This window comes from Sarcophilus harrisii, chromosome 2, assembly GCF_902635505.1.
Source record: "Sarcophilus harrisii chromosome 2, mSarHar1.11, whole genome shotgun sequence".
In the NCBI taxonomy this organism is placed as follows: Eukaryota; Metazoa; Chordata; class Mammalia; order Dasyuromorphia; family Dasyuridae; genus Sarcophilus; species Sarcophilus harrisii.
The window spans coordinates 383,978,312-383,995,872 of NC_045427.1; the positions used below are offsets into that span (position 1 = coordinate 383,978,312).

General features: G+C 38.6%; 1 protein-coding gene across 1 annotated transcript; it reads left to right on the forward strand.

The window, feature by feature from the left end:
• Positions 1-245: 245 nt before the first annotated feature.
• On the forward strand, positions 246-17,528 carry LOC100920599 (platelet-derived growth factor receptor-like protein). The gene is made up of 6 exons (XM_003756738.2): positions 246-303; positions 2,318-2,687; positions 3,099-3,250; positions 5,483-5,776; positions 11,992-12,131; positions 16,948-17,528. The coding sequence occupies exons 1-6, from the start codon at positions 246-248 to the stop codon at positions 17,176-17,178; spliced, it is 1,245 nt and encodes a 414-aa protein (XP_003756786.1). The 3' UTR covers positions 17,179-17,528.
• The last annotated feature ends 33 nt before the right edge of the window (positions 17,529-17,561 follow it).

The following is a 17,561-nucleotide window of genomic DNA, read 5'->3' on the forward strand; positions in this document are numbered from 1 at the left end:
TCAGTGGGAGGAACCCGACCCCTTCGAAAGAGGAAAATATTATTTGGAAAGGCCCAGAGTCAAGATTTGATTTGCCTTTGAAATGGGGCACTCTCCAGGTCCCCCTTGGCCACTGGGGGCCTCTCACCACTTCCCTCCCCTTCTCCCTACATAGAGGCCAGAAAGGGGAGAGTGGGGAATCTTTCTCCAGACTGGGATAGCCTTTGCCACATCAACATCTCAGCTCCTACAGTTCCCCTCCCACCATGAACCCCAGAGATGTCTGCTTTTTGGCTTTTGTCCTGTTCTTCTGTGTGATCTCAGGTATGGATCTATCTATTCTACCTCTCCATTTCTACCTCTTCCCATTATCCTTCCATGGTGTATGACTGGACTAGAATCCCCTCCTCCACCCAAGATATCTGTGGGTTCTCTGAAGGCAAAGCACAGAACCATCAATAATGAACACAGGAATTGAGCCTTGATTTTTTTTTTTTTTTTGTCTGTAATAAGTTGTAGATCCAGATTCCATCACTGAATTCGAGTAGGAAGAGATCTTGGCGAGTCATCAAGTTTATCCTTTTGTCTCTGGGTGTGGGGTGGTATGCTCCAAAAAACCTTGGCTTTGAAGCTAGGAATGTGAGCTCAGACTTTCACTAGCTTTTGACCTTCAGGCAAATGATTTAACATCACTGAATCCCAGTTGCCTTCTCAAGAAAATAGGCATCATAATTCTTGTAGTATCTACTTGGTAGGTCCATTGTCAGAAAAATACTTTGTATACCTCAAAACACTATAGACATCCATATAAATGGATATAGATATAACTATCTTTATTATTATTACTATCGTAGAAAAGATTTAGTGTTTTGTGCTCTCCTAATAAGAGTATTGGTCTGGATCTGAATGCTTTGATTAACATGCCCAGAAATTCATTTCAAATTCATGTTATGGTAACCAAGAGAGTCACTCTAAATCTTTTTGATGGACTCCTACTTTTCTCTGCCAGGTTATCTTCTGGGTTTCTACTAATGAGAAGAGGCAAGAAGGAGACATGCTAACCACTTCTGAGAAGGGATGGAGGGAGAGGATGGAGAGAGGCAAAGGGAATACTAGAGGAATGGATTTTAGAAAGGTGGAAGGCATGGAAGGGTGAGAAAAAGGTGCCAAATTCAACTTCCCTCCACCCCACAATGCTACCTTTTGTCTAGTCTAGCAGTGCTGAAGGAGGCCCAGCATGGAAGGTGCCTTGTTGTCTTCTGACAGCTGGAGGCCGTATAATCTGCCCTGTGATTATACCTAGACAGCTCCTCCTTTGGCACTAAGGGGGGAGGTAAGTCCTGCCAGGGGGGCAGGGAAGAAGGCATTATCTTCCAGGCAGGATTTCATGAATAACAGCATGTACACAAAAACTTATCATTATCTTTAAGCATCAAGGATTTCACTAACATACCCTTTACCACATCCCTTTTAAGCAATCTACCTATACAGCCTCTGTTTGGAGACCTCAGAGTAAGCTCTTTCAAAACTGCTCTTGCCAACCAATCCTTTCTGGGATGTTTTGTTTTCTGGGTACCCTTCTTTACCTCATCTGAGTGATAATTATTCTGTGGTGGAAAGATCTCTGGATTTAGAGGCAGAAAACCAAAGTTTGAATCCTGTCAATAACTATCACTCTTGGATTTGTAAAATAGATTTAATAATATTTAAGTGTTATCTATAACACATTAGTGAGTACTGAGCCCCGCATTATCTTCCTTCAGCAGGCTGACTTGTTTTGAGCAATAAATTAGATAATCGGTATAAAATGCTTTGTAAGACCGAAAACATCATATAAAGGATAGCCAATACAATCCAACAAGCATATATTAAGCACCTACTCTATGCAAGAAACTATGCTAGATGTTGTAAATATAACATGAAAAATAGTACCACCTTCAAAAGACACTCTTCCAATAGTGACTGCTGCCTACCTCCCTAAAGAATGAAAGAATTTTGAGAAGGTAATTTTGAAATCAATCTCTGCTTCTTATAATGATAATCAAAATCTTATCTTTCTTGAGCCCAAGGTGCAAAATGAGACATAAAATTTCTTTTTGGATAAATCCAATGCAGAAATTTGTTTCACTTTACTAGGTATATTTGTTCCAAAGATTCTGCTATTTCTTAGTCAAAGTAAAGAAAGGGAAAGAAAATAGATTGTGGTAAATATAAATTTTTTTTCAAGCTAACAGTCTTCCTTCTCTTTCTCTTCCTCTTCTTATTCTTCTTCTTCCTCCTCCTCCTCCTCTTCTTTTTCTTCTTCCTCTTCCTCGCTTTCTTTGTGTCTCTGTCTCAGCAAAAAGCCAAGGGCCCACCAGAGCTATCAAGGACGTGGGGAAGAACATTACTAAACCTGCAGACCCCAGTGAGGTGAAGTCCTCTAAAGGTCTAGGTCACAAGAAGCCCAAACAAGCTGACAGCCAAAAAGTCCCAGAGGCACCGAGAGGCAGAAAGATAAGACTGGGAGTGGAGACTGAGGTGCCTGGGGCCCTGACACCTTCACCTCCTAACATTTTGATCCAGGTGGTAGGGAAGGGACAATTCCAGAAGGTGGGTGACTCCCTGAGCCTGCAAGCAGGAAATGCTCTGGAGCTTCGATGCCGGGGGAAATCTGTCCGCTGGAGATTCCCAGTTTATTTGGAAGAAGAAGGAGAGGGGCGGCTCAGGTATAACACTGGGCATGGGATAGGGAAGAAAGGTACACATTTTCTGAACCGTCAGGCTCTCCTAAGCAGAATCCTGGAGCTCAGTGGAAGGCAACTCCCTCTAAGTAGCAGAATAGCTTTCCTTCTCTGGCTCCCTTCAGAGGAAAAGGTGTGGGTTGCTGCCTGAACCAAGCCAACTGCCTGACTGGTTTTGTGCCAAGACACTGAGCCTTGGTTCTCTATGGCTTAGCCTAAAACTTAGGGATGGGTGCCTGCAAGGGTTTCATGGGTAAAGCTGCTACCATTGTGACCCTCATATAGCTGGGAAAAGGGACTGAAAGACAGCCTGGGTCATTTCCTCATGGGCTTCCCGAAATCCCTCCTTCATTGTTTTGTTATCATTGTTTTTTTTTTTGTTTGTTTTTTGTCCAGAATCAAACACTTTACCCAATACAGCCAGCTCCTGGTGATGAATTCAACCATTGCAGATACAGGAGAATACAGCTGCTGGTCCCGGTACTGCCGGAACAGTGAGTGTCAGGATGTTGAGGATCGTACGGGGAAAACCTTTGTCTTCTTTACAGGTATGTATGGCATATAGAATGTCAGAGCTAGAAGGAAACAGAACACAGAACATCAGATCTAGAAAAGTCTTAAAGCAAGAACATAGAATGTCAGACCTAGAAGGGGCCTTAGAACACAAAATGTTAAAGCTAGAAGGGGCCTTAGAACACAGAATATAGAACATCAGAGCTGCACTTAGAGTTCCATTAATCCAATTGCTTCATTTTATATTTTTAGTTAAAAAATTATTAGGAATTTGGCATAAAAATGAATTTTCACTTCAAATTAATTGTAATTTTATAGTTTGATGGATCTAGATCTCATCAATAGGGCTCTTCCCTTTATTTATGCAAATTACAAGTCAATTAAGTCTTATCTTTCCTTGTGACTCTTGTCCAGATCCTAAATAAAATCTCCCTAGAGGCCTTAGTTCATGGACTAATGTCTTCTTTTAAACTCTTTAATATTTTATGACCATAAATACAACCTTTAGATTGTCTAGTTGTAAACCCCTCCCTCTCCCTCTGTGACTCATTTACTTGAAGTTAGACAAATTCTTGAATGTAATCATACTTTGCTTTATATAATCTCTTATGCACAATACTAGTAGTCAAAAGTACTTACAGAAAAAAAACTCTTAACAGATTAATAATTCCTGCTCCATTATTCCCTTCGTGTTGTTTTCATTTGAATCTCTATAACTATAGTTTTTTATAAAAATTATTCTAATTAACATGGACATTGTTCAAATCCTATTTTCCTTATTTTATATTTCTATGTGCCTTTACACAGTTCTTTACACAAGTATTCTTCATATTTATATTTTTAATGACTCTCCTGTATCCCATTACTCTTACATGTCAAGATTTGTTCAACCACTGGACATTTTAGTTGTTCCAAATTTTGTGCTACTATAAGTACTATAAATATATTTGGATAAATAGTTCTTCTTCTTTCAATTTTTTTTTCATTTTTGTTATGATGAACTTGACAACCATCAGCAAAAAGGAACATTGTTTATTCAAAGATTAGAATAAGTGCCCTGTATACAATCCCATGGATCTCAGTGATGCAAAACTTACTTTAAAAAAATATACCAAACATACATTAAAAAGAGTAGTGACTACACTTCCTGCTTTTCTGTGTTACTTTAGAGCTTTTTTCTGCTCTTTTCTGTGTGTTTCTAAAAGTGTTTCATTGATGCCCTTTTCTCTCTTTTTTGGTATTATTATCACTACCTCTCCCATTCTTCCCTATAACTCTATTCCTACCACCATCAAAGAAAATAAAAGCCCTCCTTGTAATAACAACTAACATTTATATAGTTCAGTAAGGTTTGAAAAACACTTTATGAATAGTATCTCATTTTAATCCTCACAACAACCCTGGGAGGTAGGTACTCTTACTTATTCCCATTTTACAGATAAATACACTGAGTCATAGTAAGTGTTATCTAGTCTTATCGAGTAAGTATTTGAGGCTGCATCTAAACTCATATCTTTCTGATTTTGGGTCCAGCATTTTATTCACTGTATCACCCAGATGCTTCCATTATAACATAATAATTTCTTATAACTCAGGAGTGAATTCAAGAAAAACAAATCCTCACATTGACTTTGTCTTAAAATTTGTGTCCAATTCTGCATGGCTAGTCTCCACTTCTATGTCATGAAGTTCAGTCTCCTCACTTTACAGATATGAGGATTTTAGAAGGGAAATTCTTTGTCCCAAGACGTAGAGGATGGTAAGTGGCAGGGCTGGAGCTATAATCCAAGGTTCCTGATAGTCCAACATCCTTTTCATGGTGTTTCTGAATTTAATTAAAGATAACATACAAAGTGCAGCAAGATAATTGTATAAATGTGTATGCATATATTGGATCTAACATATATATTTTACCATCTTTAACATATATTGGATTTCTTGCCATCTAGGGAAGAGGGTAAGAAGGGGGGAATTGAAACACAAGGTTTTGCAAGGGTTAATGTTGAATAATTATTCATGCATATGTTTTGAAAATTTAAAAGCTTTAATAATAAAACACAATAAACATATTATATATTATTATATTATATATTTAAAATATATAAAATAATTTTTTAAAAAATACAAGAGGGTCATACTCTTGAGGATGAGTACAGAGAATGGGAAATCTAGGATCTCAGGTGGTCGCAGTAAAGACCAACAGAGCCTCCTTTGTCCTGAGACTGCATCTCTCCTTTGACTTCTGTTCCCTCTCCTTCCCACTCTAGATCTCCAGGAGCTCTTTGTTCCCACTGAAGACTACTATGAAGTGGTACAGCTTCGGACCAACCAGCCAACCCTGCTGCCCTGCCAGGTGACCAGTCCTGAGGCCCAGGTTACACTGCACAGGGAGTTCCCTCCTGAGGAGGTCTCTGTGGATGGAGTGGACATCTCCTTTGATGCGAAGAAGGGTTTCACCATCCACAGGCCCCGAGCCTCTTTTGCTGGCTCTCTTTTCTGCATGGCCAGCCTGGGGGGCATTCGGCAGATCTCTACCAAGTACATACTGATCTACATCAACTGTGAGTGTGTGGTCTGAGGAGAAGGGGACAGGGCAGAGGGGGTATACAGGCTGAAAGGGGTGGGAAAGAGAACTCGCCTCGGGGGGTTGGTGGCTGGTTAGAGCCTTGGATTAAGTCAGGGAGAGTTGAGGCCTGGGCCTGAGATGGTACAGTAAATTAGGGCAATTTTGGATTTTTTAGCCCCAGCTCCTTAAGTAAAACATCTGTCTCAGGGGACTTAACCAGGAAATCTGCCAATGCTACAATTCAGGGTTTGATTTGTTGTTTTGTTGTCTCTACTTAAGAAAGTGATAGAGAAAATGAACTTAAAAATGTATATTTTATCCCCCAAAAGCTATTTGTTAAACATTTACTCACATACTCCTGGACCTAATAGTTAATGAAACTTCAACACTTGTCATATATTCTTTTTAGCCTGTCCTAAGTGAGATCCTTCTATGTGAGATTCTAGGGAAGGTAGGTGGTATAATGGATGGATTACTGGGTTTAGAGTCAGGAAGACTCCTATTTGTGAGTTGAAATCTGGTCTCAGATACTTATTAGATATATGACTCTGTGCCAGTAACTTAAACTTCTTAGCTTCAGTTTCCCCACCTGTAAAATGAACTGGAGAAGGAAATGGCAAACACTCTAGTATCTTTGCCAAGAAAACCCCAAATGAAGTCACAGAGTCAGACATAATTGAAAAATGACTCAACAAATGTGAGCCTTTTATAGGTTGTAATTACGACATATGTTGAGTATATTTTTTTATTATTAATCTGTATATTTTATACACATTATTATATAATTAAGATATACTGTCTTCCTGCACCCTATCCCCAATTCTGGTTTCATCTAAGTGTGGTTTATAAATAAATTATTTTCAGTGTATACAGAAATGCTGGTTATATTGCTTGTGGATATCTATTTGCATACATAGTAAATGACTGTGGCAGTCAGCTATCTGTGTATAAAGAATGGAAACTTCTTTATCTTCCCAAGGAAAGAAGGCCCAGGCTTTTGGGATGAAGGAAATAAAAGGACAGTCACAGAAAGGACGGGTTTTAGTTAAGAAAGGTTAGGACTAACAAGGAGAGAGTGTGGGGGAGCCCAAAGGAGAAAATGAGTTCGTCCTGCACAGAGACAACTGAGAAATGAGGCTGATCCTGATGATAGGCAACTCATTTATATCACTTTAAGTTTTATACTGGGATAATTAGGAGAAAAAGAGGCTGGACATGGGGAATTTTCAGGTTTTTCCCAAGAACAGGAACAAAAGTAAAGATTTGCATTTGGGTAAAAAAAAACAAAACATGCATTATAGACACAATTTCAGGATGGGAAATGAGTGATTAAAGAGTAGCAATTCATATAGAAAAAAAATGAAGCCTTTAAGCTCAATATAAATCAAGAATATGATATAGAAACTAGCATGATGATAACCTAGATCAGTGGTTCTCAAACTTTTGTTTTCAGTATCTTTATCCTATTAAAAATTATTGAGGATCTCTCCAAAGAGTTTTTGTTTATCTGGATTATATTTATAGACATTTACCATATTAGAAATAAAAACTATTTTTGAATTTGTAGACCCTCTAAAAGGGTTTCAGAGATCCGCAGGATTCTCCAGACCATACTTTGAGAACCACTAACCTAGATTTATAAAGATCTATAAAGAAGAAAACAAGCATTTCTTAACCACTTACTTTGTATTCAGATTTTCCTGACTCCAGGCCTACTGCTTGATCCACTGGGATTCATAACTGCCTCTTAAATTGGAAAGAGCCTTTAATATCACTTAATCCAATTCATTTTACAGATTAGCCCCAAAGATTATGTTGATTGCTTAAAGTCACAAAGGTAGTAAGAAGCAAAGTCAGAATGTGAATTCAGGTTCTGGGACTCCCAAGTTCCATGCTCTACTTAGATGGGTTTGTCTTCTTCATTGGTACATATCATAACTCTTCCATATTTTTTTCTCTAAATTCTTATTCATGTCCTTTTATCAATCCAGAATGATAATAATAATAATAGCTAACATATTGTGATTTTAAAAGTTTAAGAGAGATAGTTTCTGGGTAACATTATTAATAAAAGTATGGTCATTTGGCCATCTCTTAGACCAAAGCCAATCATAGTGATTGGTTCACAGTATTTAGACTGTGAGAGTTTGTAGATATGAGTTCAATGAGGGGTTGAGACTGACATCACATCACTCTTGGACAGAGAAACTATATTTATTCTTAGACCATCCCCAGTCTTAGGCTATCTAGATAAAAGGATGTATCTATCTTCCCCCAAGTTTGAGCAGAATACAATTGGACTTTCCCCCCTTTATATTAAATTCCTTGTAAGGTTGTATGGGGTCCGAACAAGTTTTAGAAGAGTTAATTCAATCTCATTAATAGTAATGATCTTCAAGAAACTGGGAATTTTGGAAGAAGGAAGAGCTCTGAATCTCCCCCAAATATTGGTTATCATAATTCTTTCTCTATAATTTATGTAACACCACCTTAGCATCTTGGCCAAGAAAACCCCAAATGGTCATAGAGTCAGAAATAACTGAAAAATGATTCAAAAACATGTATTAACCTTACAATTATTGTCTCCTTTATCCTCACAAGAATCTTTGTAGATAGGTGATATTATTAAACCCATTTTACAGACGAGGTAATTGAGATAAACAAAGATTAAGTGACTTGCTCAGGATTACATTGTGTATGATGTCAGATTTAAAATTAGCCTTCCATAAGTTTTTTCTGAGCTTTTAAAAATCTCAAAGATACCAAGATAGCCCCAAGGTTGCCCAAATTTTCTCTTTCATTCCCCAGTTCAGTGAGCCTTTTTTCCTTCTTACTATTTTGTACATCCTTGGTGATATATATACTCATAGGAATATAGATCTAGAAGTATAATGTCTGATTTTATAAAACTTTACAGCATCTTTCACTTTACAAATAATCAAATTTGGGCTTATAGTGATCAAATGATTTGCCTAATGACTTACAAAAATAATAAGTAGCACAGGTGGGATTTGAACCCAGGTTCTCTAGAACCAGGTTCCATTGCTCTTTCTCTGAAATGACACATCCCTCATCCACAGTTCATTCTTTGTAGCATACTGTAGTCTATTTATGCCCACAGTCCAGTGATGAGGGCAGGGTGGTGGTGATCCTCGTTCTCCAAGGTGCTCATAGTGAAGGAAATTCCCTTACACAAAGGCTGTGATAAAAAGGCTTTTATTGTTAGAAAGACACCAAGATAATGGGTTTCTTGGCGGGCAATATTATTCTCAAGAGAGAAAAGATTTTTGCAGAGACATTTTCTGAAGGCCCACTTTATACAGAAATAGAACAATAGAACAGAATAGACAAAACCACTTGAGTTTGTATATGAAAAGATACATCCTCTGGGTTCCAGAAGGTGTAGGGCCATTTAGGTTTGAATATGAAAAGAGTCATTCTCTGGAGGTTCTTCCTGGATCCAGAGAATGTAAGACCATTTAAGTTTGTATAACTTTTGGTTGGTAATGTTACATAACTTTACAGGGCTATCTGGTTTCTCTCTCATCACCATGACTTGAATCTGTATCACATGTGGTCTTAGGTAATGTTAATAGGTTCATAGATGTAGAGCAGGAAGAAACTTTAGAGGTGATTAAATCCAACTTCTTCATTTGACAGATGAAAAATAAAAGCATTACATCTTGCATAATATGAGTGATAGTTTCTGATGGGGTTCTAGGACTCCCCATCTACCAAATGTTGGAGTATGGGGTTTGGACCCAAAAATATATGAAGGTCTCGGGCCAGTGTTGTGAGATGTCTCAAAAGAATTTATAGGCTTAGACTTTCTCCGAATCAAGAGCAAAATTTTATTATGCTGCTGATATGATAGCAGGCTAATTTCCAAAATGGAGTTTTAGCCATTAACAAAGAGAAAGACACCATTAGGGATATTAAGTCCTGATGAACTTGCTGCCAAAGGGTTGGAATGAAGCCTTGAAGCCATAAGGAGGGCTAAATACCTAAAAAAGGAGTTTGGGGAAAAGGGAGAGATTAGGGTATTGGTAGATCTTTTATAGGGGAAAAATAACCATAGAAGTTGACATCATAATTTGTCCTTTTGATTGGATACAGAAATTGTGGGATTATAATGATTTTGTTAATGTAGACAAAGGACAAAAGGCCTACTTAAGAAACAAAATGTCCACTTAAAGAGATAATCATATCTGTGCTTCTGGAGCTACTCAGAGGGTAGCCACAGTAATTTAGGCTCTGTCCTGTCAATGTCCATCTAACTACCAAGGACCAAGGACCCCATCAGTTTCTTCTGGTCAGATCACATGGGATCATTTATTAGAGCTAGAGACCTTGAAAGTGATTAAATCCAATATCTAATTTTATAGATGAGGAACTGAGGCCCAGGGAGTTGTCACTTGTCCCAAGTCACAGAGCTTTTAAGTTTCTGAGGTAGGATTTGTCTTCCTGAATCCAAATCTAGCACTCTACTATTGAAGCATTGTGTCCCTTCTGGGCTTCTATTTTGAGAGAAATTGAGAAGATAGAACACATCCAGGGGAGGTAACCAGGTTGGGGAGACCTTGAAACTATGCCACAAGAAGATTGATTTGAAGATATGGTAGTGTTAAGGGGAGGGGGAGAGAAGATCAGAACTCAGGGTCAGGAAAACCAGAATTCAAACCCTTCCTCAGACATTTACTAGTTAAGGGATTGTGGGCATGTCACTTAATCTTTCTTAGACTCAATTTCCATCTGTAAAATGGGGATAATAAAAGCATATGGCTTATATGGTTTTATAAGGATCGAATGGGTTAATATATGTAAAGTGCTTGGCTAAACTTAAATGCTAGATATTATTATTGGAGAAGTCTTTAGCAGGTCATGATATTGGCAAATATTTTGCCTCTTTCCAGAGGATAGAGTTGGAACAATGAGTACCAATTTTTGAAAAGAGATTTCAGCTCACCATAAAGGAAAATTTTCCTATCAAATCTGTCCAAGAGTAGAATGAACTCATATATAGTGAGTTTCCTTATCATTAGAGGTCTTTAAGCAGAGTGTAGATGAACAACTCTTCTGGGGTGTGGAAAGGATGGGTTGGACTAGGTACTCTCTGAGGTTTCTGCCAACTTTGAGACTTTAGAATGAAGAATACAAGAAAAAAAATTAAAAATTAAAAAAGAATGTGGTAAACTAGATTCAGGGATCTCAATCAGATTGTTCTTTTGGTCTGAATAAAACTGGACTTCATGTCTGTTCTTTGATCCTAATGCTATCTAACCTGCAAATTATTTGTAGTTGTGTTATTTTCATTTTTTATTCTCTCTGAAGACCAAGGCTGAAAGTATAATATTGTCCCAAGCTGATTATCACTACAGTTAGGGATCCAGCAAGGAAGGTTCCGAGGAAGAGGATTCTAAGCTTAAAACTCTAACACAGCCTTAAGCCTTGGGGTGAAGGGGAGGAAGATAACAGCAGCTGGAGTAGTAATGACATATCCAGCCACAGGCTCTAAGCTAGGGGAGGGAGGGAGCAAACTGAAGGTCACAAGGGGGAGGAACTCAGGACTTAAGCATAGAGTCAGGAATCAAAGAAGACACTTGGGAGGTGTTGGCAGTAACAGAAGGCTAGGCTCAGTTAACTGGCAGCTGAAATAGTTTGCTATTCTAGCTTTTATCCCATTGCAGCTGCTTGGGGAGGTGGATCTGAAAGATGCAAATGAACCCAATAGCTTCTTTCATTTCAATGGTATTGTACAATTTACCCAGTGCTATGATAATCTAGACCCTGTAAGTTTGAGGATCTCTGAGACACCAAGAGGCTAAGTAGCTTATCAATGATTATATAGTTAATGGTAAAAGCTAAGACTTGAACTCAGGGGTCCTGACTCCAAGCCCACTACACACCCTGTCCTCTCTTGGGAATAAGACTCAGAGGAGGCTGTTCTTGACAATTGGAGCTAGAGAGGAAGCTTCAGAGGTCATCTAGTCCAATCCTCTGTCTCTAGACCTTTCAAACTATTTGGATCCCTTTCCTCTTCTTGCTCATTTTGATTCTCTCTAAAGTCCTCACACATGGATGCCTGTCAGTCTGTTGATTTCTCAGCCCTACCTGCCCATCAATATTTATTGGTCAACCATGATACATTGTGTTTTTTGTCTGCCTAGAAGTAAAACAGACTCCTTTTCTCCCCTCTGCTGCCCCCTGCAGACCCATCATCCTCTCCCAAACCTACCATTAAAGCTTCAACAAACTCTGTTTCCTTGGGAGAAAATTTCAATGTGACCTGCACTGCTCTGGGAGAACCTGAGATCACTGTAGACTTCACCTGGGAGTATCCAGGGCAGCTGGTAAGTGGAAGAATGCAAGAGGGCAATGCTGAGAAGCCAGGGTAGCCAGGGAAGCCCTAGTGGAAGCTCTGAGGCATTCAACATGGGGATGAAGATGAAGGAGGCAGAATGAGATCTGGGCAACGAGGTCGGGAGGAGCAACTAGGGTTTGCTAGGACACATGGATCCTAGTGTTGGTTCTGCCACTGCTAACTCACAGTGTGAGCTCTTCATCTGGGAAATGGGAATAGAGTAACATAATAGCTTGCCCTAGTTATCTCAGAGGGGTATCAATTAGCCAATCAACAAATGTCTATTGAGCACCTGCTATGTGTTTATAGCATCCTCTACTAGGTGTGGGGGGGGGGAGAAATAGTTTGTGTGTGTGAGTGTGTGTGTGTGTGAGAAAGAGAGAGAGAGAGAGACAGAGAGAGAGGAAGAGAGAGAGAGAGAAAAAGAGAAAGAGAGACAGAGACAGAGAGAGAAAGAGAGAGACAGAGAGAGAGAGAGAGAGAGAGAGAGAGAGAGAGAGAGAGAGAGAGAGAGAGAGAAAAGAGAAAGAGAGACAGAGACAGAGAGAGAAACAGAGAGACAGAGAGAGAGAGAGAGAGAGAGAGAGAGAGAGAGAGAGAGAGAGAAACAGAGACAGAGACAGAGACAGAGAGAGAGAGAGAGAGACAGAGAGGAGAGGAAGAGAGAGAGAGAGAAAAAGAGAAAGAGAGACAGAGACAGAGAGAGAAAGAGAGAGACAGAGAGAGAGAGAGAGAGAGAGAGAGAGAGAGAGAGAGAGAGAGAGAGAGAGAGAAAGGAGTTTGCTCTCTCTAGCAGAAGAAATATAGCTAGCACTCATAAGCAAGAGGAGGTGAAGGGGAAAGGAAGAAGGATAAAGGGAGAGAAACAATCTTAAATTGAGGAAATGTATTTAACACACATGGGAGAATGGAAGGGGAAAGGGAAAGGAGGGAGGGAGAGAGAAGCTTACTCTCTAGCTAAAGAAATAGAGCTAACATTTGTAATAGGAAGAGGGGGGATAGGAGGGAAAGAAAGTGGGGAAAAAAGAGGGAAAGATAAAGAGAAGTAGAATTTGAGGAGAAAATGGGAGGATAGAGCCAGGGGATTGGAGAAAAGAGAAAGGAGGAGAAGAGGGAGAAAAGAAAAGCGAAAGTTAACCCAGAGTTATGAATGGTATAGGTTATCAGAGAAAGTAGAATGGAGAATCCAGAGAGTTCCCTAGAAAAAGAAGGGCTTAATCTGGGACTGGAAAAGATTTGGACAAGCTAAGTAGAAACAAATCAGGAAACCTGAGCAGGCAGGAAAGTGGCAATAAGCAGGGAATACATAGACACGGAAGAGATCACCTTGACTAAAATAGAGAAACCATGTAGGGACAGTTCTGGGGACAAGTGTAGATACCTAAGGTGGAGCCTTAAATTCCAGGCTGAAGAGTTTGTATTCTATTCTGAGAAAATGAGGAGTCCACAGAGATCTATGTAAATGGAGGATGATTTGGACAGTTTATGCAAGTTGGACCAGAAGGAAAGAGGCCAGAAACCTGACTAGGTGACCACTGAACTTCAGAAATGAGATCAGTTATGAAAAGCATACACTGCTAAATAAATGGGAAAAGGGGGATTACTATTCTGATTCAAAGCTTTAAAAGCAGCATGATGCAGTGATTAGACTGTTCGACTTAAAATCAAAGACCTGTGTTCTGATTTCTACTCACTATTTAACTCTGTATAAGTCCCTTAACTGTGATGTAATTCAGGCAATTTTTTAGGACTTTAAGTAAAAGATAAGTTTGTTGTTGTTTAGTTACTTCAGTCTTGTCTGACTCTTTTTGATACTTTTTTTGGGGAGGGTTCTTGGAAAAGATAGTGGAGTGGTTTGCCATTTTCTTCTCTAGCTCATTTTGCAAATAAGGAAACGGAGACAAAATGGATCAACCACTTGCTCAGGATCACACAGCTGGTAATTCTGAGGCCAAATTTGAACTCAGGTCTTCTTGATTGGCACTTTGCCTATCCACTGAACAACCTGTTCAGTTGTTATAATAAGTTATACAGTTATAATCTGCAAATATTCTACATCACCAGTTTTCAGACTTTTTGGTGTCAAAAATATCTTTATATTCTTAAAAGTTTTATGAAGATTCCAAAAAAATTTTATGTTGCATCTATTGATACTGACTGCACTTGAAATAAAAACTGATAACATTTAAAAATATTTACTAATTCATTAAAAATAAGTAAACCCATTGCTTAACAAAAATATCTTTTTTTCAACCAATAATTATATATTTTTTTAAAATTAATGAGAAAAACACCATTGTTTTGCTTACTTTTGAAATCTATTTAGTGTCTGGCTTGGTGGAAGACAGCTGGATTCTCTTTCCTTCCCTTTTATGCTTAATCTGTTATGATGCATTTGCTTTGGTTGAAGAATATGAAAAAAATCTGGCCTTGCAGATATGTAGTTGGAATGGAACAAATAAATAAATAAATGATATCATAATCTTATTATGAAAAGAGTTTTTAATAAGAAAAACCCCAGTGGTCAAAGACCACACTTTGAGAACCACTGCCCTTCAGAGCCAAGATTAGACAGGACTTTGCCTGAGTTCTCCTTGGCTTCCCTCAGAATTAATATAAGATCAAGCTTTTGAACAGATTTTGGAGTGACAGAACCCACAAATATTGGGAGTGTAACACATTTCCAATAGAAGATTTCTTGAAAAGACTTCATAAAAGGTCTGCCTTAATCAGGCAGGAGAGGACTTGGCCCAGTGCAGACATGACACAAGTAGTTCCAGGACAGAGAGGGCCTGTACAGGGAATCTAATAGGAGCCTCTTAGCCAAAATATAGCAGTATTGGCTACTCTATCCTGGTTCAGAAGCCAGTGAATCAACAGACTGGCTGTGAGACCTCCAACGTAACTACAGAAGGCAAACAGTGAGCCCCTCAATTGCAGCATAATAAGCGGAACTTGGCCAGACTCACTCAGGGTGAGGAGGAAGCCAGCAGTACTGGCTCTAGTTTTACACTGTTAAAACCCCAGTCACCCTGTAGAAGAAGCTTGGGACAATCTGTCTTGTATCCTAGGAACAGATTTCAACCTTTAAAAATGATCAAAAAAGCAAAAAAGAGCTCTGATAATAGATAGCTATTTTGGAGATAGGAGAGATCTTAAACCTGAGGATACTAAAGTCAAAACATCTCTAGATGAAGACTCAAAGGGAAATATAAACTGCTATTCAACTCAAAAGGCTCTCTTGGAAGAATTCAAAGAGGATTTTAAAAGTTGGAAGAAAAATGGAGAAAGGAAATGAGAGTTTTGCAGGAGTTTGGAAAAGAAAACATAGAAATTGTCTGAAGAAAACAATTCCTTAAAAATACATTTGGTGAAATGGAAAAATATATATATTGAAAAAAACCACTTCTTAAAAAATTAGGTTTGGCAAAATGGAAAAAGAAAACAATAGAATTGATGAAATGGGAAAAAATTCAATGAACAAAATAGCTCCTTTAAAAGTTCATTTGGCCAAATGCAAAAGGAGGGTAAAAAACTTAACTGAAGAAAATAATTCACTAAAAATTAGAATTAGATAAATGGAAGTGAATGAATAGAAGTGAATGACTCAATGAGACATCAAGAATCAGTCAAATAAAACAAAAAAAAAAAAAAAAAAAAAAGAGAACCACTGTCCTACATTGGAAAAAATCATAACTCTTTCTATATTTCAAATTTATAACCCAACAACTTGAAGAGGAGAAAATGTGGTTCATTATCATACCCACTTTTATGGAATTTTTTTCCATTGCTTTAGACAGCTAAGAATCCCACTGGGTAGTGTTGCTCTTAAGAACCAGGACTTAAGTTCAAATCCTGCCTCTTATAGTGTGACCCTTGGCAAATCTTTTTTTTTTTTTTTTTTTTTTTGCATTTACTTCAGTAAAAAGAAGGCAATGATAGCATTTGCTTCATAGGATTGTTATGAGGATCATATGCAAAAATATATAAAGTGCTTTGCAAATCTTAAAGAACTGTATAAATAAATGCTAGTTTTATTTAAATGCTTTATGCCCTTGTGTTCTTAAAAGCCAAGCATCATAGCCTTTTTTTATAATGGCAAGGACCTGGAAACTGGGTAGATGTTCATCAGTTGGGTAATGGCTGAATAAGTTATGGTATGTGACTATAAGGGAGATTCAGAATGTTTACAGAGTTTCTATTTTTGTTGTTGTTATTCAGTTGTTTCAGTGTACCAACTCTTCATAACCCCATTTGGGGTTTTCTTGGCAAAAATGCAGGAGTGGTTTGCCATTTCCTTCCCCAGCTAATTTTAGATAGGGAAACTAAAGCAAAAAAGGTTAAGTGACTTGCCCAGGGTCACACAGCCATAAGTGTCTGAAGCTGAATTTGAACTCTAGATTTTTCTGACTCCACACCCTGAGTTCTATACACTGTACCACCTAGTTTTCACTAGTGGTGTCCTTCACTTTGAATAGAACATTCATATTCATGATCTCAAAATAGCACTAAAGAGCTAGGAATAATTTTAGTATCTTTTTAAATCTCCATACGTACAGGAGTGTTGGACCCAGAGAAGGAAAATAGTTTTCTCAAGATTGCATAGTCAGCAACAGAACCAGAATAGGGACCAGAAATCATGGATCTTTCCATTAAATGATTTCATTAAACATGACATCAAGGATGGGAGAAGTCCCATGGAGATGAAAGGGACAGCAATAAAGATAGCTGCTGGGGATAATATTGGGCATGCAAAAGGAAAGATTTCTGATTGATGCTAATCTATACCCTCTCTTCCCACACAGGTAGGTCGGCCACCCTATGTCAGTGAATGTTCTAGTGTGGTGCGCAGAGCTGGACAGGTACAGCAAGAATGGGAGAGCATCTTATATATAGAGGAGGCGCGGGTCAAAGATCAAGGCATCTATACCTGTCGAGCCACAAACCTGCAGGGTACCTCGACAGCCAGCACCCGGATTCGAATTCTCCAGCCCTCCAGGATCCTAGTTTCAACAGACAAGGCTGGTGACCATTAAACTGTTATACTGCAGGACCTTGACCTGAGGGCACCTGGAGAGTAAGTGATACATCCCAGTGTAGGTGGTCCAATTCAATTACCCTAGTCAGAGGATAGATTTTTCTTTACTCCAATAGTGTTGTTCATCTAAATTTGTTATAAATAACCATTACTCTAGCCACTTGACCCAAGCTCCCAATCCTCAACCCCTCCAATATCTGCTTTAGATCCTAAATTCCAGCCCCCATCCTTTTTTTTTTCTGTCTGGAACCATGAATTCCCTTTCCCCTTCCATTATTATTAATCCCTTCTCCCCCAGCTAGCAAATATTTAACCCCATCACAGCCTCAACAGATCTGTGGGAATGAAGCTCAGGAGCTGAGCCCTCACTGTTCAAGTTGA